Genomic DNA, 18,073 nt, shown 5'->3' on the forward strand with positions numbered 1-18,073 from the left:
ACAGTATGTAAAGACTAAAAACACAAAAACATTTTTTTAATAAAGTTTTTTCAATATTTTTTCCTTCTTATTACATTTTATTACAAACAAATTTGTAAACTCCACTCAGGAGAATGAAAGGCCCAGAAAGCCTATTATGAAAGGTGTTAAAGCATTTTTGAGCATTGGCATTTTTTTTGCCAATAGAGAACAATACCATAATTTTCATTAGTTTCATCATTTGTTGCTATGTTTTTCAGTTTTTGACCCACTATTATTTATTAATTATATATTATAATTTATTTATACATTTTTTTTCTTTATTGGAAAGGGGTTATGGTTTGGGTAAGGAGGTTAATTTATTTATTTATTTTATTTTATTTATTTTCTCCTATTATAAATGTATTTTGTTAGGGTTAGGATTAGGGGTTATTATTAGGGTTATGATTTAGGATTAGGGTTATGATTTGGAGTTAGGTCATTTATTCATTTTTATTCTTATTTATTTTTATTTCATTATTTCATTTGAGCAGAAATGCGTGACAACATGCACTAAAGTGCTAAAAAAATGCACAAATCAAGCGTTTCTATGCATTTCTAAGGAACAAAAACGCTTAAAAAAACAAACCAATCTGCCCGATACAGGTGTTTGGCTTCAGGTGACTTGGAGTGGAAAAATGCACCATCTCCATAGATAATAATGTATTTTTCCTCCTCCAGCGTTTTGGCACTTCAACCTTCAGCCCTGGTTCACACTGGGTACGATTTGGAACGATTTGAGATGCGATTTGACATGTCAAATCGCATCTCAAATCGGCGGCAATTGTCGGCAATGGCACTGTCCTAATCAGTGCGACGCCGCATCTGCGATTTAAAAAAGTAGTTCCTGTACTACTTTTTGCGATTTCAGGCCGCGATTTACATAAAATTGCGGCCGAAATCGCGCAAAATCACGACAAAATTGCATTTTACCGCGATTTTGAATTCGCAGCAGTGTGAACCTAGGCTCAAGCTGGGAATGGGGCTTTAAAGGTGAACCCCGGTCAGCACCTTAAACTAGCCTTCCACCTGCCTCATTACCTCTGTATTGCCCTCTGTTTTGTTTTTTTACTTAGCTTGACCCTGTCTAGAGGAGGTCATCTTTTCAGCCACTGTGACATCATTGTGGGGGCTGAAAAAATCATATAAGCATGAGAACCAGGAAGAGGGAAATATACGGCTTCTTAGGCCATTTTCAGTAACTAGAGTTCCAGGCAGAGCTTTATTCCCCATGAGTTCTATAACAGACTGGTTCATGAAAAGGAGTGGGTATGTAGGCGGTGATGGGAGCAGACAACTCCCCTGTCTTTGTCAGGGAAAACTTGCTGTCAGGATCAGTATACACTTCACAGGCACATTTGTGAGAATAAAAACAAAACACACTAGTAATAACAAAGAGAACAAGCATTGCGGTGATTTTCCTGCTTTTGCATTACTCTCTGCTCCTAACTTCAACACAACTGTAGGATGCTGAACTGTAGAGAGGAATAGGGACATAAATAGCAGAGCTAGTCTTGAGAAAAAATGAGTGGTGCTGGGCTGTAATAGCAAGACGAAGCTAATAATAAATAACTTGCAGTCAAGATGATGATAATATGGGAGACAGATACTCCGACAGACACACTCCTCTCTGATACCAACAATCTCTCGTTACATTCCAAGCAGCACTAAAAAAAAAACTCTCTTGGGACTGGCTGAAATTCCAGAAAACTTTGTGCACACTTTAAGACCAGAGAAAGAGAGAGGGTGCAGGCTACAGGCTCTGTAGTACCTCATGCAGAACACCACCTGAAAGTCTATGCAGCAACCAGGCTTCAAAAAGCAAACAGTTAGAAACAATGACTGAAAAGCAGGATGGTTGAATAATCCCTAGCGCAGAACATCTAGCAATATGGAAGGGCCCGTTTAGAGACTGCAAGGAGTCAGGCCATCTGCAGATTGCCCTCCCTCTTAATCCCGTGAATCAGACAAGGAAAAAGCATTAGTAGGGGAAAATGTGTAGAACTAGTTGAACTAGTCCCACAAGGTCCACTGGATCCAGATGCTGAGGACTGAGAAAGTCAGTTTACCAATTTTCCATGCCTATAATGTACTGCGAACAGGGCCAAAATGTGGAATGCCCTCTAATCTAGAATGAGCTGTGTGACATCTGGTACCCCCTTGATGGTTTATGTAGCTGTGGCACTGTCTGATTGAATCTGGGTCGATTTACCATACTGTCCAGAGGTCTAGTGCTGCAGGGACAACTGAATTACCCTAAAATCCGAGATATTGATCAGAAGCCAGGCTTTTGCCAACGACCCAATCCCCTGCAAAATAGGGCATCCAGAGCTCTGCTTTAGCCTGGCAGGCTGGTGTCCATTGTGAGCCACCTCAAAGATATTAAGAGAAATATCTTCCCCAATTCCAAAGCCAGACTAAAAATCCAGCACACTAGGCCAAGCCTGGTTTTGCTGGTTATACAGGGAGAATGCTTAGACAGGGTCATGTCCAGGATCAGGCCCAAATATTGGTAGTGGTAGGTCAGTTCCAGGGCTGACTTTGGAGGTCTAAGATCCATCTGATCCTCTGCAAAGATGACACTTTCCCATGGACACTGGCTGAAAAGACCTGGACCGACTGTTTCCCCAGCAGGAGGTCATTCAGGCATCACACAGTGGGGATAACCTAAGAATGCAACAGAGCTAGGACAGGAGCCAGCCCTTGGTAAATACCTGAGGAACTGTCAACGGGACAAAGAGAAGAGCAGCAAATGTGTGCCTACCTTAAAGTACAGATATTGTTGATGCAGGGGGTTAAATAGGAATGTGCAAGTAGACATCCTTGATGACCATAGAGTCCAGAAAGTTGTCCATCAAGAGGGAAGATATGACTAACCTGGCAGATTCCATATGGAATTTTTGAAATCGAAGGAATCTTTTGAGAACCTTTAAATGCCTCCTTTTACCTTAGAGACAGTGGACAGGTTGGAGTAGAACCCCTGAAGACCATTGCTTGAGCCAAAGATCATCCTGAATATTTGGCAAGGTGTATCTGCCAACTCAACCACACAGTAGCGCACAGATATGGACAAGAGCTCCACTGGGTGGACAACAGACAAATCCATTATTTTGACAGACATAGTCACAAAGGCAGGTTGCATAGCAGGAACAGCTAGAGAAAACAATGCCTTGAAGGGGGTCTCTAATCTCTTCTTTACAGGTTCCTTGAAAACAAGGATATCTTCAAAACGGACTGTTGAGGTCTTGTGAGGGCACAAAATGGATGGTTCTAAGACACAAACTCTTCCTAAAGAAGGTATGCTGTGTCAGTAAGCAAAGCATTTGGAGGGCACAAAATGTTTTTAAGGATGAGGCCAGTCACTATACAGAACCAAGTCTGTGAAGGCTGCTCCAATGCAGGACGTGTGCACTGTGTCAACAAATATAGAAATGGTATTCTTAGGTTTAGGAGAGATATCAGATGATTTGGTCTCCTTCTGTGAAGAGTCCTTAGAGGCACACAAGGAACTTTCCTCCTCCCCCTTTTCAGGTAGCATAAAAGCTGTAAGGGGAGAATCAAATATGGACTCTGGAAGAGAGGCAGAGGCAGCCTGCTTGCCTCCTTTCTGATCTGAATCTTCTAATAGGGGTGAAAGCCATCCCATAAATTCAGCCATAGTGGCTGAGAACTCCTTTCTGGAGTCCATGAGGCCTCTGAAAAGAATAGCAGCTCAGACTGGAGACAGTGGTCAAGAATATCAGACTGTTAGGGAAAATGCTACAGTCCATTACCCTTGTAAGTATGAACCGCCATGTGAGCTTTTATCACACCAGGGGTACTCAAGACCTGTACTGCAGAAAAGTAGGGGTTGGGCCTTTTATGACCAGGCAGCAAGGCCAAAAAAAGGCCAAGGATCACTGTGCTGTGTAACCAGGAGAGGCAGGGAACAGGGGCACTAGCCAAATGCATATTCAGTTGGAAAAAATGGTGTGCATGTACAGTAAGTCCGAGATGGAGGCTGCACAGGCAGAGGCAGCTGAGGAACAGATGTTAGGGACTAAGTCCCATCCAGGCTTTTGCCTCTCAGTGTGTGTACTCTGTAAGGGATGTAAAGGCACAGGGTTCCAATGGCAGATGGACCATGGCCCTGGACAGCAGCCTGTGCATAACGTGTGTGCCTAGGTGAGTGCCAAACTCAGGATTCTAAGTACTGTTACAGGCCATACCAACATCTTCTTCCAGGTGTGGTCCAAGTTACAGTCCTCCAAGGCACAGCCAAAGAGTCAACTGATCTAGAAAGCTGCAAGGTGAAATCCGCAGTGGCTATGAATAGCTTGTGGACTTGTTAGAAAAATGTTGTTGTAATAAATAGCAAAGGAAACAAAATGTAGCAAGGTCCCAGACCTCCTTCAGTCTAATGAGAACCTCCAGGGCCAGAGATAGCTGACATCCTTATATGGTGGGTTGTGAGGCATAGCATGTGCAAATTTGGTGAAAGTCATTTGGCACCAGACACTTCTTGGATGTAAAAGAGTTTTATTTCTCTTAACAGTCCTTTTTGTATTTTTTTGAGGGGAGAAAGTGTTAGAGCCAGGACACCCTTAGATAGTTGCAAACTCAATTAGCAGACTTCAGTAGGAGGACAGCCGTGCAGGGAAAGGCCTCCAGCAAGAAGCCACATCTGCACGTGCAGGAATGCTGTCTCCTATGGCAATAGTCTTTAACAGTTTCTAACACAAAGGGTAACAGTTCTTTCAGCTTCACTACAACTTCTTCCATACACTGAGCTCCTGGTCTCTCTCGAGACCCTTTGATTCACTGCAACTGAATCCCTTGAGCTCCTCCAATCTTCACGGTGGTATCTTCCTCAGGCGTCACCCCCACTTCTCTGCTGGGTCCCTAGCTTGGCACACTAGATACCTCTCAAGCTTCACACATGCTGGTCCCTGGTAATAAGGCGGATAATCCCTTCCTGGCGACAGCTTCTCCTCTACCTCTGACCATGATAGGTTCTCCGGCCGGCAGAACCGTCACTTTTTGTTGGACTGCAAGCCACAATCCCAACCCTGCGCTGCCCTCTTACTTCTGGATAGGCCCTCAGACAGCCTAGCAGCCAGTTGTGCCTGGGACAGGCCCAACCTCTGGCCTAGCAGCCCAGGGCAATACGACACACGTCCAAACAGACAGCCATCCAGGTGGCACAGAACATAGATCACCTGACTCCACCCGAATGTATAGGTTCTACCAGCAGGCCAGGGGATTCCAGAAAACCCCTGCCTATTGGCTGAGATACCTCACATACCCATAACCTGACCTTGGGTTGCCCTTCTCATATCTAGTACCACCAAGTACTCGGCCACCTAGTGGTAGAAGAGAAAAGTGCAACAAGGCCATACTTAGGGAGGAATCAATAGATCTCTATCAATCAACCAGGATAACTACCCATGGAAAGTTAATTTGTGAGGAGCTCCCTGCCTAAACTACAGGGTTCTACAAAAATAACAAGAAAAAGGTTTGCAGAGAGAAGACATGTCTTAATAAGGATATTAGCACAAAACAGGCTTGCTGGAAGTTGGAGGGGTTATGCTAGAGCTGTCCTTACAGCTTTTTCTGCCAGTGTCCAATCACCTGAAGGTTGCTGCAGAACCCCTGGCCATGAAATCTGATCTTCTGTCCTGTAATGTATGATTAAGAAAAAAATTCTCTCAGGAGCTATGACCTCTTACCACGTGATCAGCTGTCAGCCAATGACAGATGATCATGTGATGTAAAGAGAGCCGGTAATCGGCTATTTTTTCTCCTCACACTCATACCGTGAGGAGAAAAAAAAATAAGTGCCCAGTAAGGAAGTGGTTAATGCCTGTGGTGGTGGAATGGGATGTCCATCAAGCTCATGTAGGTTCGGTGCTCAGGTGTCTACAAACATTTGTCCTATTTACCATATAAGAACCCAGTAACTGACTTTGGACAGACTGACCCTTTTAGCTAAATTTGTGCAAAGATTTTAATTTGGTTGAAATAAATACATTTTGGTCAACAAATATATAAGCATAATTTGTATCCATTTAGTGCCATTGAATTCTTAAACACCAACAACAGAAAATAAGGGTGATATTTTTGTTCCCCGTCAGAAGTTATTATGAAGTATTTTAAGCTCTGCTCAACTGTGTGAAGCTTAATGAACACAGTCCATTAAATCTAATGTAGACATCAGCTGTAAGTGGGTTACAACCTGATTGTTTGCAACATTCCAAATACTTTTTACCAGTGATGTAATTCACAGATAATTGGCCTTGCCGTCTAATTTATGAATATGGGCTCTCTTGCTTTATTCTATTACCTGGGAGCAATTTGCACAATTAAATCATGTAATACGGTAAATGGGAGCTGTTTGTCTTCGTTTCATACCTCGCTGATGACTAGAAGCACACGCCAATAGCTCGGAGCGAATAAAGTACAACAATGCATTATGGGATATGGAGTGGACATAAAACAATATAACAGCATAAATTCGAGAGCTATTGCTTAAAGGCAAAGTCCACCTTTTGCAAAAATGAAATACATTTACACACTTTAATATAAAAAATGTGCATTTATTACATGTTTGCCTTGAAGCCTGCAGAGCATTACAATCGTGGTCAGTGTGTCATGGGTGCAATGTATAGGCTCCTGCTTTGTTTATATCTCAGCCCCAGGTCTATGGACCTTCTGTTATTGGACCAGAGGAAGTAAATATTACGCTACAAATGGCAGATGGGACTTGTTGCATTCCCCTTCAGTTAATATGACTGTGTGGGCAGAGCCACACACAACTATGCTAAATTCTTCAGCATGAGGTGTTCTAGAATTTCCTGGTAGAGGGCTGCACTGACTTTGGACTTGACAAATAAATACAGCGGACCAACACCAGCAGATGACATGGCTCCCCAAATCATCACTGACTATGGAAACTTCCCACTGGACCTTGTGCAGCTTGGATTCTGAGCCTCTCAACTCTTCCTCCAGACTCTGGGACCTCGATTTTCAAATTACAGGTGATACTCGAGAAATTTGAATATCATGCAAAAGTTTATTTATTTCACTAATGCAACCTAAAAGGTGAAACTAATATATGAGATAGACTCATTACATGCAAAGCAAGATAGTTCAAGCCGTGATTTGTTATAATTGTGATGATTATGGCTTACAGCTCATGAAAACCCCAAATCCACAATCTCAGAAAATTAGAATATTACATGCAATCAATAAAACAAGGATTGTACTTAGAACAATATTGGACCTCTGGAAAGTATAAGCATGCATATGTACTCAGTACTTGGTTTGGGCCCCTTTTGCAGCAATTACTGCCTCAATGCGGCATGGCATGGAAGCTATCAGCCTGTGGCACTACTGAGGTGTTATGGAAGACCAGGATGCTTCAATAGCGGCCTTCAGCTCTTCTGCATTCCATTAACAGACCAACATGCTTAGTCACTAAGACTCAAGCAGCAATATCTTATACCAACCAAATACCAGTTTACCAACCACTGTCCACCCACACAGTGGGCGACATTACCCAAAAAGATAGACCTTCAATATCAAACAAAACTGTTGGTAACCAATAACAGACCGACTTGCTTAGTCACTACGACTCAAGCAGTAATATTTTATATAAAACAAGTAACAGCGTACAACCACTGTCCACCCACAAAGTTACTTTGCCAATGAAGTAACTGAGTCACTAACTCAATTACTTTTTCGGACAAGTAATTTGTAACTCTAACTAATTACTTTTTTAAAGGAAGATGAGCAACACTGGTGTGGAGGCTCTTGATGCACTGACTCCAGCCTCAGTCCACTCCTTGCGAAAGTCCCTAACACTTTTGAATGGCCTTTTCTTGACAATCCTCTCCAGGCTGCGGTCATCCCGGCTGCTTGTGCACCTTTTTCTTCCACACTTTTCCCTTCCACATAACTTTCCATTAGCCCAGGTTCACACTGGGCTGCGGGAGTGAAGCCGTGCGAGTTCAGCGATTTCACTCCCGCTGGCAGTCCCGATTTCGGCCGCGATTTAAGAGACATCTGTGCAGGTTTCTGCAGAGATGTCAATGTAAATCGCGGCCCGAAATTGCAAAAAGTAGTACAGGAACTACTTTTTGAAATTGGTGCAGCGCCGCAGGTGCTGGTGCATTATTGGCGTTATGTAATATTCTAATTCTCTGAGATACTGAATAATAGGTTTTCACTAGCTGTAAGCCATAGTAATCAAAATTAAAAGAAAATAAGTGAAAGAGTTTCACTTATTGATTTGAATTTCTGAAATAAATTAACTTTTTGATGATATTTAAATTTTATGAGATGCACCTGCAGGGCCGCTGTTAGGAATCATGGTGCCCCGTACAGCCTACCTGATGGGCCGCCGCCGCCCCCAACACACACACCTGACTGTATTCTATACAACATTTTCACAAAAAATACATGAAAATCACAACACAAATGCCACCCCAATTCCCCCTCCTAGTACAAATCTCCCCTGCCTGCACAATTCCCCCAATCCCTCCTATTAGCCACAAATTCCCTCATCGGCTCCTGGTACACAATCACCCGCATCTCCCCTCCCAGCACAAATCTTCATTCTTCAATCCCTCCCCTAGTACACATTCCCACAAATCCCTCCTCCTAGCACAACCCCCTCTTGGGGCAGGGGAAGGAGCTCAGCGGCGGCTGGCCAGATTCCTTATCCCTCCATGTCTCTCACCCAGCAGCTAAAAGCCGACGGGAGGGAGAGGGGGAGAAACCTGGGTGAGAGACATGGAGGGCATTGTTCTCCACCAACCCTCCTGCTGTCTGGGCCCCTCTGTGTGCCGGGGCCCCCTACAGGAGGGCTGGTGGTCCCCCCTATCAGCGGCCCTGTGCACCTGTATATCTTTACTTCTGTCTTCTGCATCCCTGGGCATGACATCGCCATCCTTCCGGTAAGATTGCTGGGGAATCCAGTCCATTAACTCTTAAGTCATGGGCAGAAGATGGGGGTAAGGTCAGACTAAACACTAACTTTTTTCTTTACAGGTACATTTTACACCTACTAATAGAAGGGAATCTTTGAAAGGGAGGGGCCAAGACAATGTAAGCAGATCTGTTTTTTACTGAAAAGTCTTCAAGTTCCATCTCAATCCCCTGCTGAGTATAGCAAAGCATGTGGATAATGGGTCTGTGTCCATTCCATTTATGAGGAGCAGGCATGGACACAGCCCAATCTGCCGCTCTAGGGCTAGGTGTGAATGGACCGGCTGACTGTTTACACTTGACTGCCATATCATCCAATCCGTCTAGATGGATGGGAATGGATGCCCTCTGTGTTTTTTTTTTTTTTTTACCGGATCGGATTGGATTGGAGGTAGGTGAATGGATGCAAGTCTGTTTACACCACTGGTCCATAAAAATACATGGACAATGCGATCAGGACCACCATAAAAACTGACAGATGCAACTGATTGTATCGCCAGTGTGAGGGGACTTAAGCAAACTGGTGCTCTATATATACCATTTAGGAAAAAATTATGAATTTACTTTGTTGTCCTCTTCTTCAGCATCATATTTTGTTTGCGTTATGTGGCTGCAAGAATAGAATTTGATCAGTACTTTCAGGTATTAAGGAGCATGTTATTTACTCCCCTTCTTCACATGTAACAGTGCTTATGCTTTGTGATTGGCCCATGTAGAGAGGGAGAGAGCCCTCAGCCTTGTGCAAACAATGACAAGAGTGACACAGAGCTTACACAGGGCTTCCTCTCCATGCTCATAGTGGCAAAACAAGCAGGGGGTATAGTGAAAGGAAAATAAATATTTGCTGCAGGGGACAGGGCATTAAAGTGAAACTGTTGCTTTGCCCTACATGAACAAAACATGGGTTAACTTTATGCTAAGCCAGGCTAGAAATCATGCATACGGCCCAGATGAAAGTAATTTGGGCAAACATAAGCAGACCTCCTCCTGCCAATTGTTCTTGGAGATAGATTTGCCCATGTATGTTTAGTGTTGACTTGGCTGATCAAATTCTGTCTGATTCTCGTTGAATCTGCTAAACATTGAGCTGTTGGTGGTCTTGCCAGCACCACTTGGCTTGATGACATTTGAAAAATCAGAGTAATGCGATGGTATATGGTATATGGTCCCTGCGCGAATCGCTAGTTTTGTACCGGGGGCGTCTCCGCGGTGCTTCAGGGGGTGCGCTGAGGATGGCACTATGTACCACATCTGGTGGACATGCCAAAAGGTGAGACGATTTTGGATACGCACTTATAACTTTATCTATTCTTTAACTCAGGTTAACCTTGTTAAGTCCCCTCTGCATGCACTGCTGGGACGCCCGGTGGAGGAAACGTCAAAGCACTTGAGAAAACTGATAGCTTTTATATTTGTGGCAGCCAGAATTTCCATTGCTAAGTCTTGGAGGTCCCCCACTGTCCCCTTCTATATGTTGAAATCTAAATTGTCATGGATTATGGTGAATTAGAGAATGTCGGCCATCCTGAACGACAAGGTTGCGATTTTTGACAAGGTGTTGGCCCCTTGGGTCTAGATAGTGCTTCGAAGGAAAGATCCTGAGCTGGGTCTGCAGTTGTCTATACAGATAAATAATTGTAGTAGGAGCACTCAAAGACATAAGTTGTGTTATTGTTATATTTCTATCTGCAAAATTTGTACCTGTGTACTAGTCCTCCAGATGATGACGATGAATGTTTTTCCCCTTCCCCTCTTTTTTTTTGTATCCCCCCTTTTTTCTTTTTATTATTTGGTAAAACTTAATAAAAATATTGGAAACGAAAAATCAAAAGAGCAAAGCTGATTTATTTTGGCCAAGCAGTGACTGCATTCAATCGGATGCAGGCACTGTTCGTGTATTCAATAAGTCGCAGGTGCTGTGGTTGCTTTAGCGGGCCGTGCACATTTCTTCATTTATGACATTATTGTGGATGTAGAAATCTATTGATTTTCTCTCATTCAATCCATGTAAAGCTAGCTGTGTATGGCTAGCATTAGACCTTTACAGGCCCTTGCTCAATCATTTTGTAACTTTTAACTTTTCAACCATTGCTTTTATGCTTCATCACCTTGGAGTCTTGAGAAGTAGATAAGCAGGAGATTGCCAGTGTGATGGGGTGGAGAGGAAGCAGGGTGGCAGCAGGTGCTCTAGCTGCTGGGCAATTGCCAGGTGTCCCCCATATCTATTGTATTCATCATCATATTCAGAAATGCCAGTTGTCTTTACCCACCAACCTGTGTGGCTGATGGCTGATGGCAAATCAACTTTGGTTAGCCAATTGTCTTCTTATGTCATGGAAATTCTGAAAGCAAACTGGTAGGGGGGTTAATAGAACTCCAGATAATTTGATAGATAAAACAGTTCACATATGAATTTAAACTGTGTTTTTAGTTGGGCTGCGTGAAACAGATGTTTTCATTCACCAACACTTTGGTGAAAACAATTGGAGTTCATGGTAAAAAAAAGAAGTTAAGGTTGCTTTGAGGGGTATTAAGGGTAAAATGAGCTTTGCATGACAACTGAGCTTTAGTGAAGCTCCTTTTACTATGCTGGGTGGCAGTATTAGAAAGACCCCAGGAAAAACATCTATGAATTTTCAAGTTTATGCAAATAATAATAAGCAGTACAGCAATGTACTAGTAATCCTCTAAGTAACTAGAGACAGTATTGCACTTTTACTGTTCGATAACAAGAGAGATCAATATGCAGAACTTTAAACAGGCGCTCAAGGCTTTCACCCTCTTCCATATGCTTGTGACAAAAAAAGGTCACCTTGTTAGCTAGGAACATGGGGCCAGATCCTCAAAAGAGATACGGCGGAGTAACTGCTGTTACTCCGTCGTATCCCTGGTCCTAACTATGGAACTGATCCACAGACTCAGTTTCCCATAGTTAGGACGAAGATCCGACATGTGTAATTGAATTACACTGTCGGATCTTAAGGATGCAATTCTAGGCCGGCCGCTAGGTGGCGAGGCCATTGAGGCCGGTGTAGAATATGCAAATGACCAGTTACGGCGATCCACGAACGCTCCGACGGGCCCGTCGCTCTAAATCTACGTCGTTTACGTCGAGTTCCGCCGCGTAAAACTAGGGCTAAGCCCTAGTTGTCTTAAGCCATGTTAAGTATGGCCGTCGTTCCCGCGTCGAATTTTAAATTCTACGTCGTTTGCGTAAGACGTCCGTGAATGGCGCTGGACGCCATTTACGTTAACGTCTAAGCAAATGACGTCGGAGCGACGTCAGTTAGCGCAATGCACGTCGGGTAATTTACCCGACGGAGCATGCGCAGTACGTCCGGCGTGGGAGCGCGCCTAATTTAAATGGGACTCGCCCATTTGAATAGGAACGCCTTGCGCCGGACGGATTTAAGTTACAGCGCCGCAAAATTCCAGGTAAGTGCTTTGTGGATCGGCACCTAACTTGGGAATTTTGCGGCGGAGTAACTTAAATCCGAAAAGTTACGTTGCGCCGCGGCTTTGTGGATAACCCCCATGGTGTTAGGAGCAATAACCCTTCATACAAATGTTCAAACATTTTTTATGTCACTTTATTTATCAACAAAGCCATCTATCACCATGTTAGTACCAACATAATGATCACATGGCTTTGTTATACAACTGATGGGGCCATTAAAGAATATCTAAACTAATAGACAAACTGTATTATATTGCAGCTTACCAGTCCTTAGATGTGGTGGCTGCATTTGTTTTCTATGAATTTTTCTTATTGTTTATTTTCACCTAGTGATTCTGCAAATAACACACATCATATCCTAGGATGCCCACAGTCACTCTCCCTCTGTATCTTTGTATCCATGGTGTCACTACAAACATGTCTTCCTTTGTTTATATCTTTTAAACCGACATACACTACATTTTTGTTCCTGGGTCTAGATATGCTTTTCACCACTTGGTGTCCATGCTATAGCCGAATGACAGCCACAGCATGGACCCCAAATGCCAGGAGGCCGCCAATAGACGTCCCCCCCTTTGCACGCTTTTTGTGCGCCCCTGCAGGGCGTGCGCGGTGCGCGCTGTGATCACCCGAGTCACTGAGACTTGAGTGATCACAGATCCGTGTAAGGGGCTGGTCCCGGCCCCTTACCACCTTATCAGCTGTCAGCCAATGACAGCTGATCACGTGATGTAAACAAAGGATCGGTAATCTTTTTTTTCTCCTCATGCTGACAGCGTGAGGAGAAAAAAAAGCTAATCGCCGGCTTGTGTGTTAGGGACATTGGTCCCAAAGAGGAACAGACATAGGCACCTCATCTGTGCCCACAAATACCGCCTGCCAGTGCCACCTGCCATTGCCATCTGCCAGTGCCAACAGTGCCCACCAGTGCCACCTATTAATGCCCACGAGTGCCACCTATCAATGCCCACAAATTCCAGCTATCAATGCCCACCAGTGGTGCCAATCAGTGCCACCTAGCAATGCTGCCTATCAGTAAAACCTACCAGTGCCCATCACTGCCACCCATCAGTGCCCATCACTGCCACCTGTCAGTGCCCATCACTGCCAGCTATCAGTGCCACCTATCAATGCCACCTTTTAGTGCCACTTCTCAGTGCCCACCAGGGCCACTTATTAATGTCCTTCAGTGCCACCCACCAGTGCCACCTCTCAGTGCCCACCAGTGCCGCCTATCAGTGCCCACCAGTGCCGCCTTATCGGTGTCCATCAATGCAGCCCATCAGTGCAGCCCATCAGTGCAGCCTCATCAGCGTACATCAATGAAGGATAAAAATTACCTGTTTGCAAAATTGTATAACAAAATATAAAAAAATCTATTTTTTTCTTTTTAAATCGTTTTTTTGTACATTTTTTTTAACAAAAAATAAAAAATCGCATAGGCGAACAAATACCAACAAAAGAAAGTTTTATTTGTGGGGAAAAAAATCTAAAAATGTAATTTGAGTACAGTGTTGTATGACCGCGCAATTGTCATTCAAAGTGCATCAGCGCTGAAAGCTGAAAATTGGTCTGGGCAGGAGGGGTGTTTAAGTGCCCAGTAAGCAAGTGGTTAAAAGACTAACAAATTTCACCCCCTACATTGAAGAAGGTAATACACTTGATTCTCTGATGGTCCATAACTCCTACCTTCCCTTTGTTCTAGCTATTCTTCCTCCTTAAGACCGTTCAGCATTCAACACTTCCGGAAGTGTATGGTGCCCATGTCCAACAGCACACTGGGTGAGTCCTGTAGTGACCCATGGTTCAGAGATTGGAACCACTGAAGGCTGCATTAAATACAGATGAAGGCTGCAGCACTGGAGTGGAGTGAAGGCAGAAGACACTGGCCACTGGAAACATGAGTTCAATAACTCTTTTCTTAGAAGAGAGTGTCAATAAGATTGTTAGAGTTTGGCAGGGTCTTTTTAGGCCATTGAGCTTCTAATGACAGCTAAACAGTTACTTGGGTCTTCTCTTTTACAATGCGGTGGGGTCAGAAACATCTGTGAATCCTTAAATGACATTGCTTTTAATACGGTGGTGTAACAAGAGCAATGATGTGCCATGGTACAGAAAGCTAGAGACATTTGAATGTCTGAATTGAAAAGCAAAACATGAAGGTCCTTTTTACCATCTTACTGAATAAATACTTAAGAGTCTTACTCTTTATTCTATAAAAGAGGCTGGCAGCTCTGTAGATACATACTCTCCATAGGGTCTCCCTTGGGCGGCCGGGCGTGCTGCATAGTAATGGTTTTTGAATTCATCCATCCATACCTCTGCCGTGCGTTTGGTGTTCCTGAAGGGTGACAGAAAAGCACTTATAAGTAATGTTTGCCTTCTATGTAAAAGTTGTCATTAGAGAATACAGACAGCCTTCAAATTACAAATAGATTCACAGTCAGAATAAAATATTTTAGCAGCTCCCCACAATCCAGAATGATAATGATGAAAATAAATTGTAACTCCACCCCAAAGCTGATGTTTCTGCTTTGGATGGAGTGGGGAATGTTCAAAACCTAGATGTGTCTTTAAAGCTGTCAGGGAATCTGAAGCAAAAATTGCAATACTATACACTCTACTGTAACCTATATAGCTATTGCATATATGTATTAATTTGTATATCCCTATAATTTTTAGACTAAAGTGTCGAATAAGCACAATGATATCACAAAAACATATGCTTATTAAACAATGTTACATTTATTTCCCAAGAACATAGGAATATACTAAACAGCAGATATCTATAACATATAACAACAATCAAACAAAGATACTTATCACATCCTCTAGAATAGATTTGTTGGCTAGTCTCCAGATGTTATAAAGAGAGACCTCTGGGCCGAATGGTTTAGGCCCAAGCCAGCCAACAAAGCAAAGCCTCAAGATGGCAGTGAGAGAGAGAGCTCTGTTTGCACCAGCCCTTTTTATAAAAACTTCAGTCACACCTCATCCAACCCCCCCCCCATTGCCAGCCCCACTCAGTTTTGGACGAATCAGAGTGTTCACAGGGCAGTCTTCCTAAGCAGATTATATTACTGACCATCCTGCCGTAATTGGCCTCTGGGGGCAGTATTGCCCATACCTCCATGGGCCCTGGGTCTCTTTGAAGCTTGCTTGTAGAGTGGTAATCACTGATTCTTATCTTATTGTCCTAGACACAAAGGAGCCAGGCCCCCATGCTATGCAGATTCTGTTTGGGGCCAAATCCCTCTGTACCTTTTAAAACCGTGGAACTGCAAGTATCAGCCTGAAGGATCTTTGGGAATAGGAAACAGATATGTAGAACCTCCAGAAATATTATATTAACTCATGTTGCCTTCCAACAGAATCCAACAAGGGAAAACCACCCTACCAATGATAGCCTCAATGTGGAACTTAGGTCATGCTATTGTATCACTGTCACTGCCATTCCCCCTTACATATCCCTGTGTGGAATCACTAGAGGGCACAGTAAACAGTATAATTTACACTATAGTAGATTCTTTAAAGGACTGCACAAAGGATTCACTTACTCCACTAATAAAAGCCACTTGCTTGAACAGGCTGCTCTGGGGATGGGTAATGATTGTCAAATCCCAATACTGGTGAGATGCGTACAAGCAAAGAACCTTATTTTGTGTGGATGATCTCTAATAGCTAGACTCACATATAGTTAGGTCGTAAGTTTAAGTGTATTCTCAAACAGAGATACACTTAAACCTATGTAAGATACGACTGCTTGCGCCGTCCTATCTTAGGGTGCAATATTTAGGCTAGCCGCTAGGTGGCTCTTCCATTGAGGTCGGCGTAGCATATGTAAATCAATAAATACGCCTATTCACGAACATATGCCCGGCCGACGCAGTACAGATACTCTGTTTACGTAACGCTTTATCAGGCCTAAAGTTATTCCAACAAATAGTTTCGAATTTTGAAAATTTTACTTGTTTGCGTAAGTCGTCCGTGAATTGAGTTAAGGCCAAAAGTATCGCAGAAACCCTGAAACCCAACACACCCTGACTTGAAAATAATGACCAGCTCTTTGAAAGTAGGCTCTGACCTGCCCCCTCCTCCCCCCCCGCGCCTCGTTATTTTTTCTTTGCCTGCTCGCCACAGTGATGATGAGCCAATAAGGAGACATAGAAGGGATTGTGCCACAAAAACTAAATGCAAAAGAAGGCACTGGTTTTGAAGTTCCTGGGATACTCTATGGCAGCTTTTCTTAAACTTTTTGCTATGGAGCAACCCTTAAAATAATTAAGTCTCAGGGAACGCCTACTAAAATGGTGAGATCTACAGCTCATGGTTCATAATCCAGTTCACACCAGTGGTATGGTGTACTGGAGACAGGCTCACTTACACTGGTGGTTAGTGGAAAAAATGTTCAATACAATTTTGGCCAGTGTAGTGCCCCAATGGTCCCTGGTACCAGCAGTAATGTACCTGGAAGACAAGAATAGAAGCTCTTTGGAGAAGCTACCATGCTGCTGGCTCTGCTGAGTGGGATTGGTGCCAGAATTATACATAAACCATCAGATAGAAGATCAATCTATCACTGCTTTTTGCTCAAGCAACCGTAACAACCTCTGGAGGAACCCAAGCATTCCACAGAACACTGGTTGCGAAAAGCTGCTCTATCTGAATCCCTGTGCAGGCACCTAGGCTGCTATGGTGGTTTTTGCCGCTGGAATTTTCAGGGTATGCTAATCGCCTGTGTGAATGAAGCAGATCTGGTCATACATGTCTCCTCTCTAATTCTGCACTACAAGTCAGTATAGGACACTTAAGATGAAGGGTGTGACTGTTACTCAGCTCTGCAAGGAAAGGGCACTGGAGTTAAAGAGTAGAATCTCATTTATGCTATGAGAATAAGGTATTTTAAGGTATTGCCAAGCAAAAACAATTTCAAAATGATAAGACAGAACAATACAGGACTAAATGGAGAAAAAAGGTGTGGGACTTTAATTAGGCTTTAAGACAAAGTGTAATATTTCTGAAGAAATATGGACAGCGTGTAGCATATGTTAAATAGTGGAAGGCGGTGGAGCCTCACCGACACACGCAGGAAAACTTTGCATGAGATCTGGAAGTAGGAATGTAAATGAGTGTTTCTTCATTAGGAATGCACCTGCTGTTCACTCTCTCAGAAATTAATTATGATGGGATACGGGAAGATGGCAGAACACTTGCTCCACTGTGTCACACACAACACCTGCCATGCAATCTCTGCATAATAATATCTTCTCCCCATCCTCCCAACCTTTACAGGTGGGCTACAGAGCAAAGCCAGGTCAGGAGAAAGAGCCTCAAAAGAAAAGTTGTCTTTTAGTTTTCTCAACTATATATACCAACATAATATTTTAGCAAGAAAGCTTGTTTTTGTACTTTTTTTTAATGTGACCTGGGTATACATGCAGAGCTGCTTTAAAGTGGTTCTAAAGGCAGAAGGTTGTTTACCTTAATGCATACTCTGCAAGCAGCACCCCCCAGTCCCCCCTAAATACTTACCTGATCTAGATCTGGCGATGTGAACAAGAGCAGAGGCTCTCTCTCCCTCCTCATTGGCTTAGACCCAGCAGCAGGAGCCATTGACTTCTGCTACAGTCA

At 43.4% G+C, this 18,073-nt stretch overlaps 1 protein-coding gene across 1 annotated transcript in view; it reads right to left on the bottom strand.

Moving 5' to 3' along the window:
• GALNT14 (polypeptide N-acetylgalactosaminyltransferase 14) overlaps positions 1-18,073 on the bottom strand; it is a 657,875-nt gene that overhangs the window by 44,404 nt on the left and 595,398 nt on the right. The window contains exon 11 of the mRNA XM_040351317.1: positions 14,691-14,783. Within this exon, the coding sequence (XP_040207251.1) occupies positions 14,691-14,783 (93 nt within the window). The remainder of the gene's footprint in view (positions 1-14,690; positions 14,784-18,073) is intronic.

Source organism: Rana temporaria, chromosome 4 (assembly GCF_905171775.1).
Source record: "Rana temporaria chromosome 4, aRanTem1.1, whole genome shotgun sequence".
NCBI lineage: Eukaryota > Metazoa > Chordata > Amphibia > Anura > Ranidae > Rana > Rana temporaria.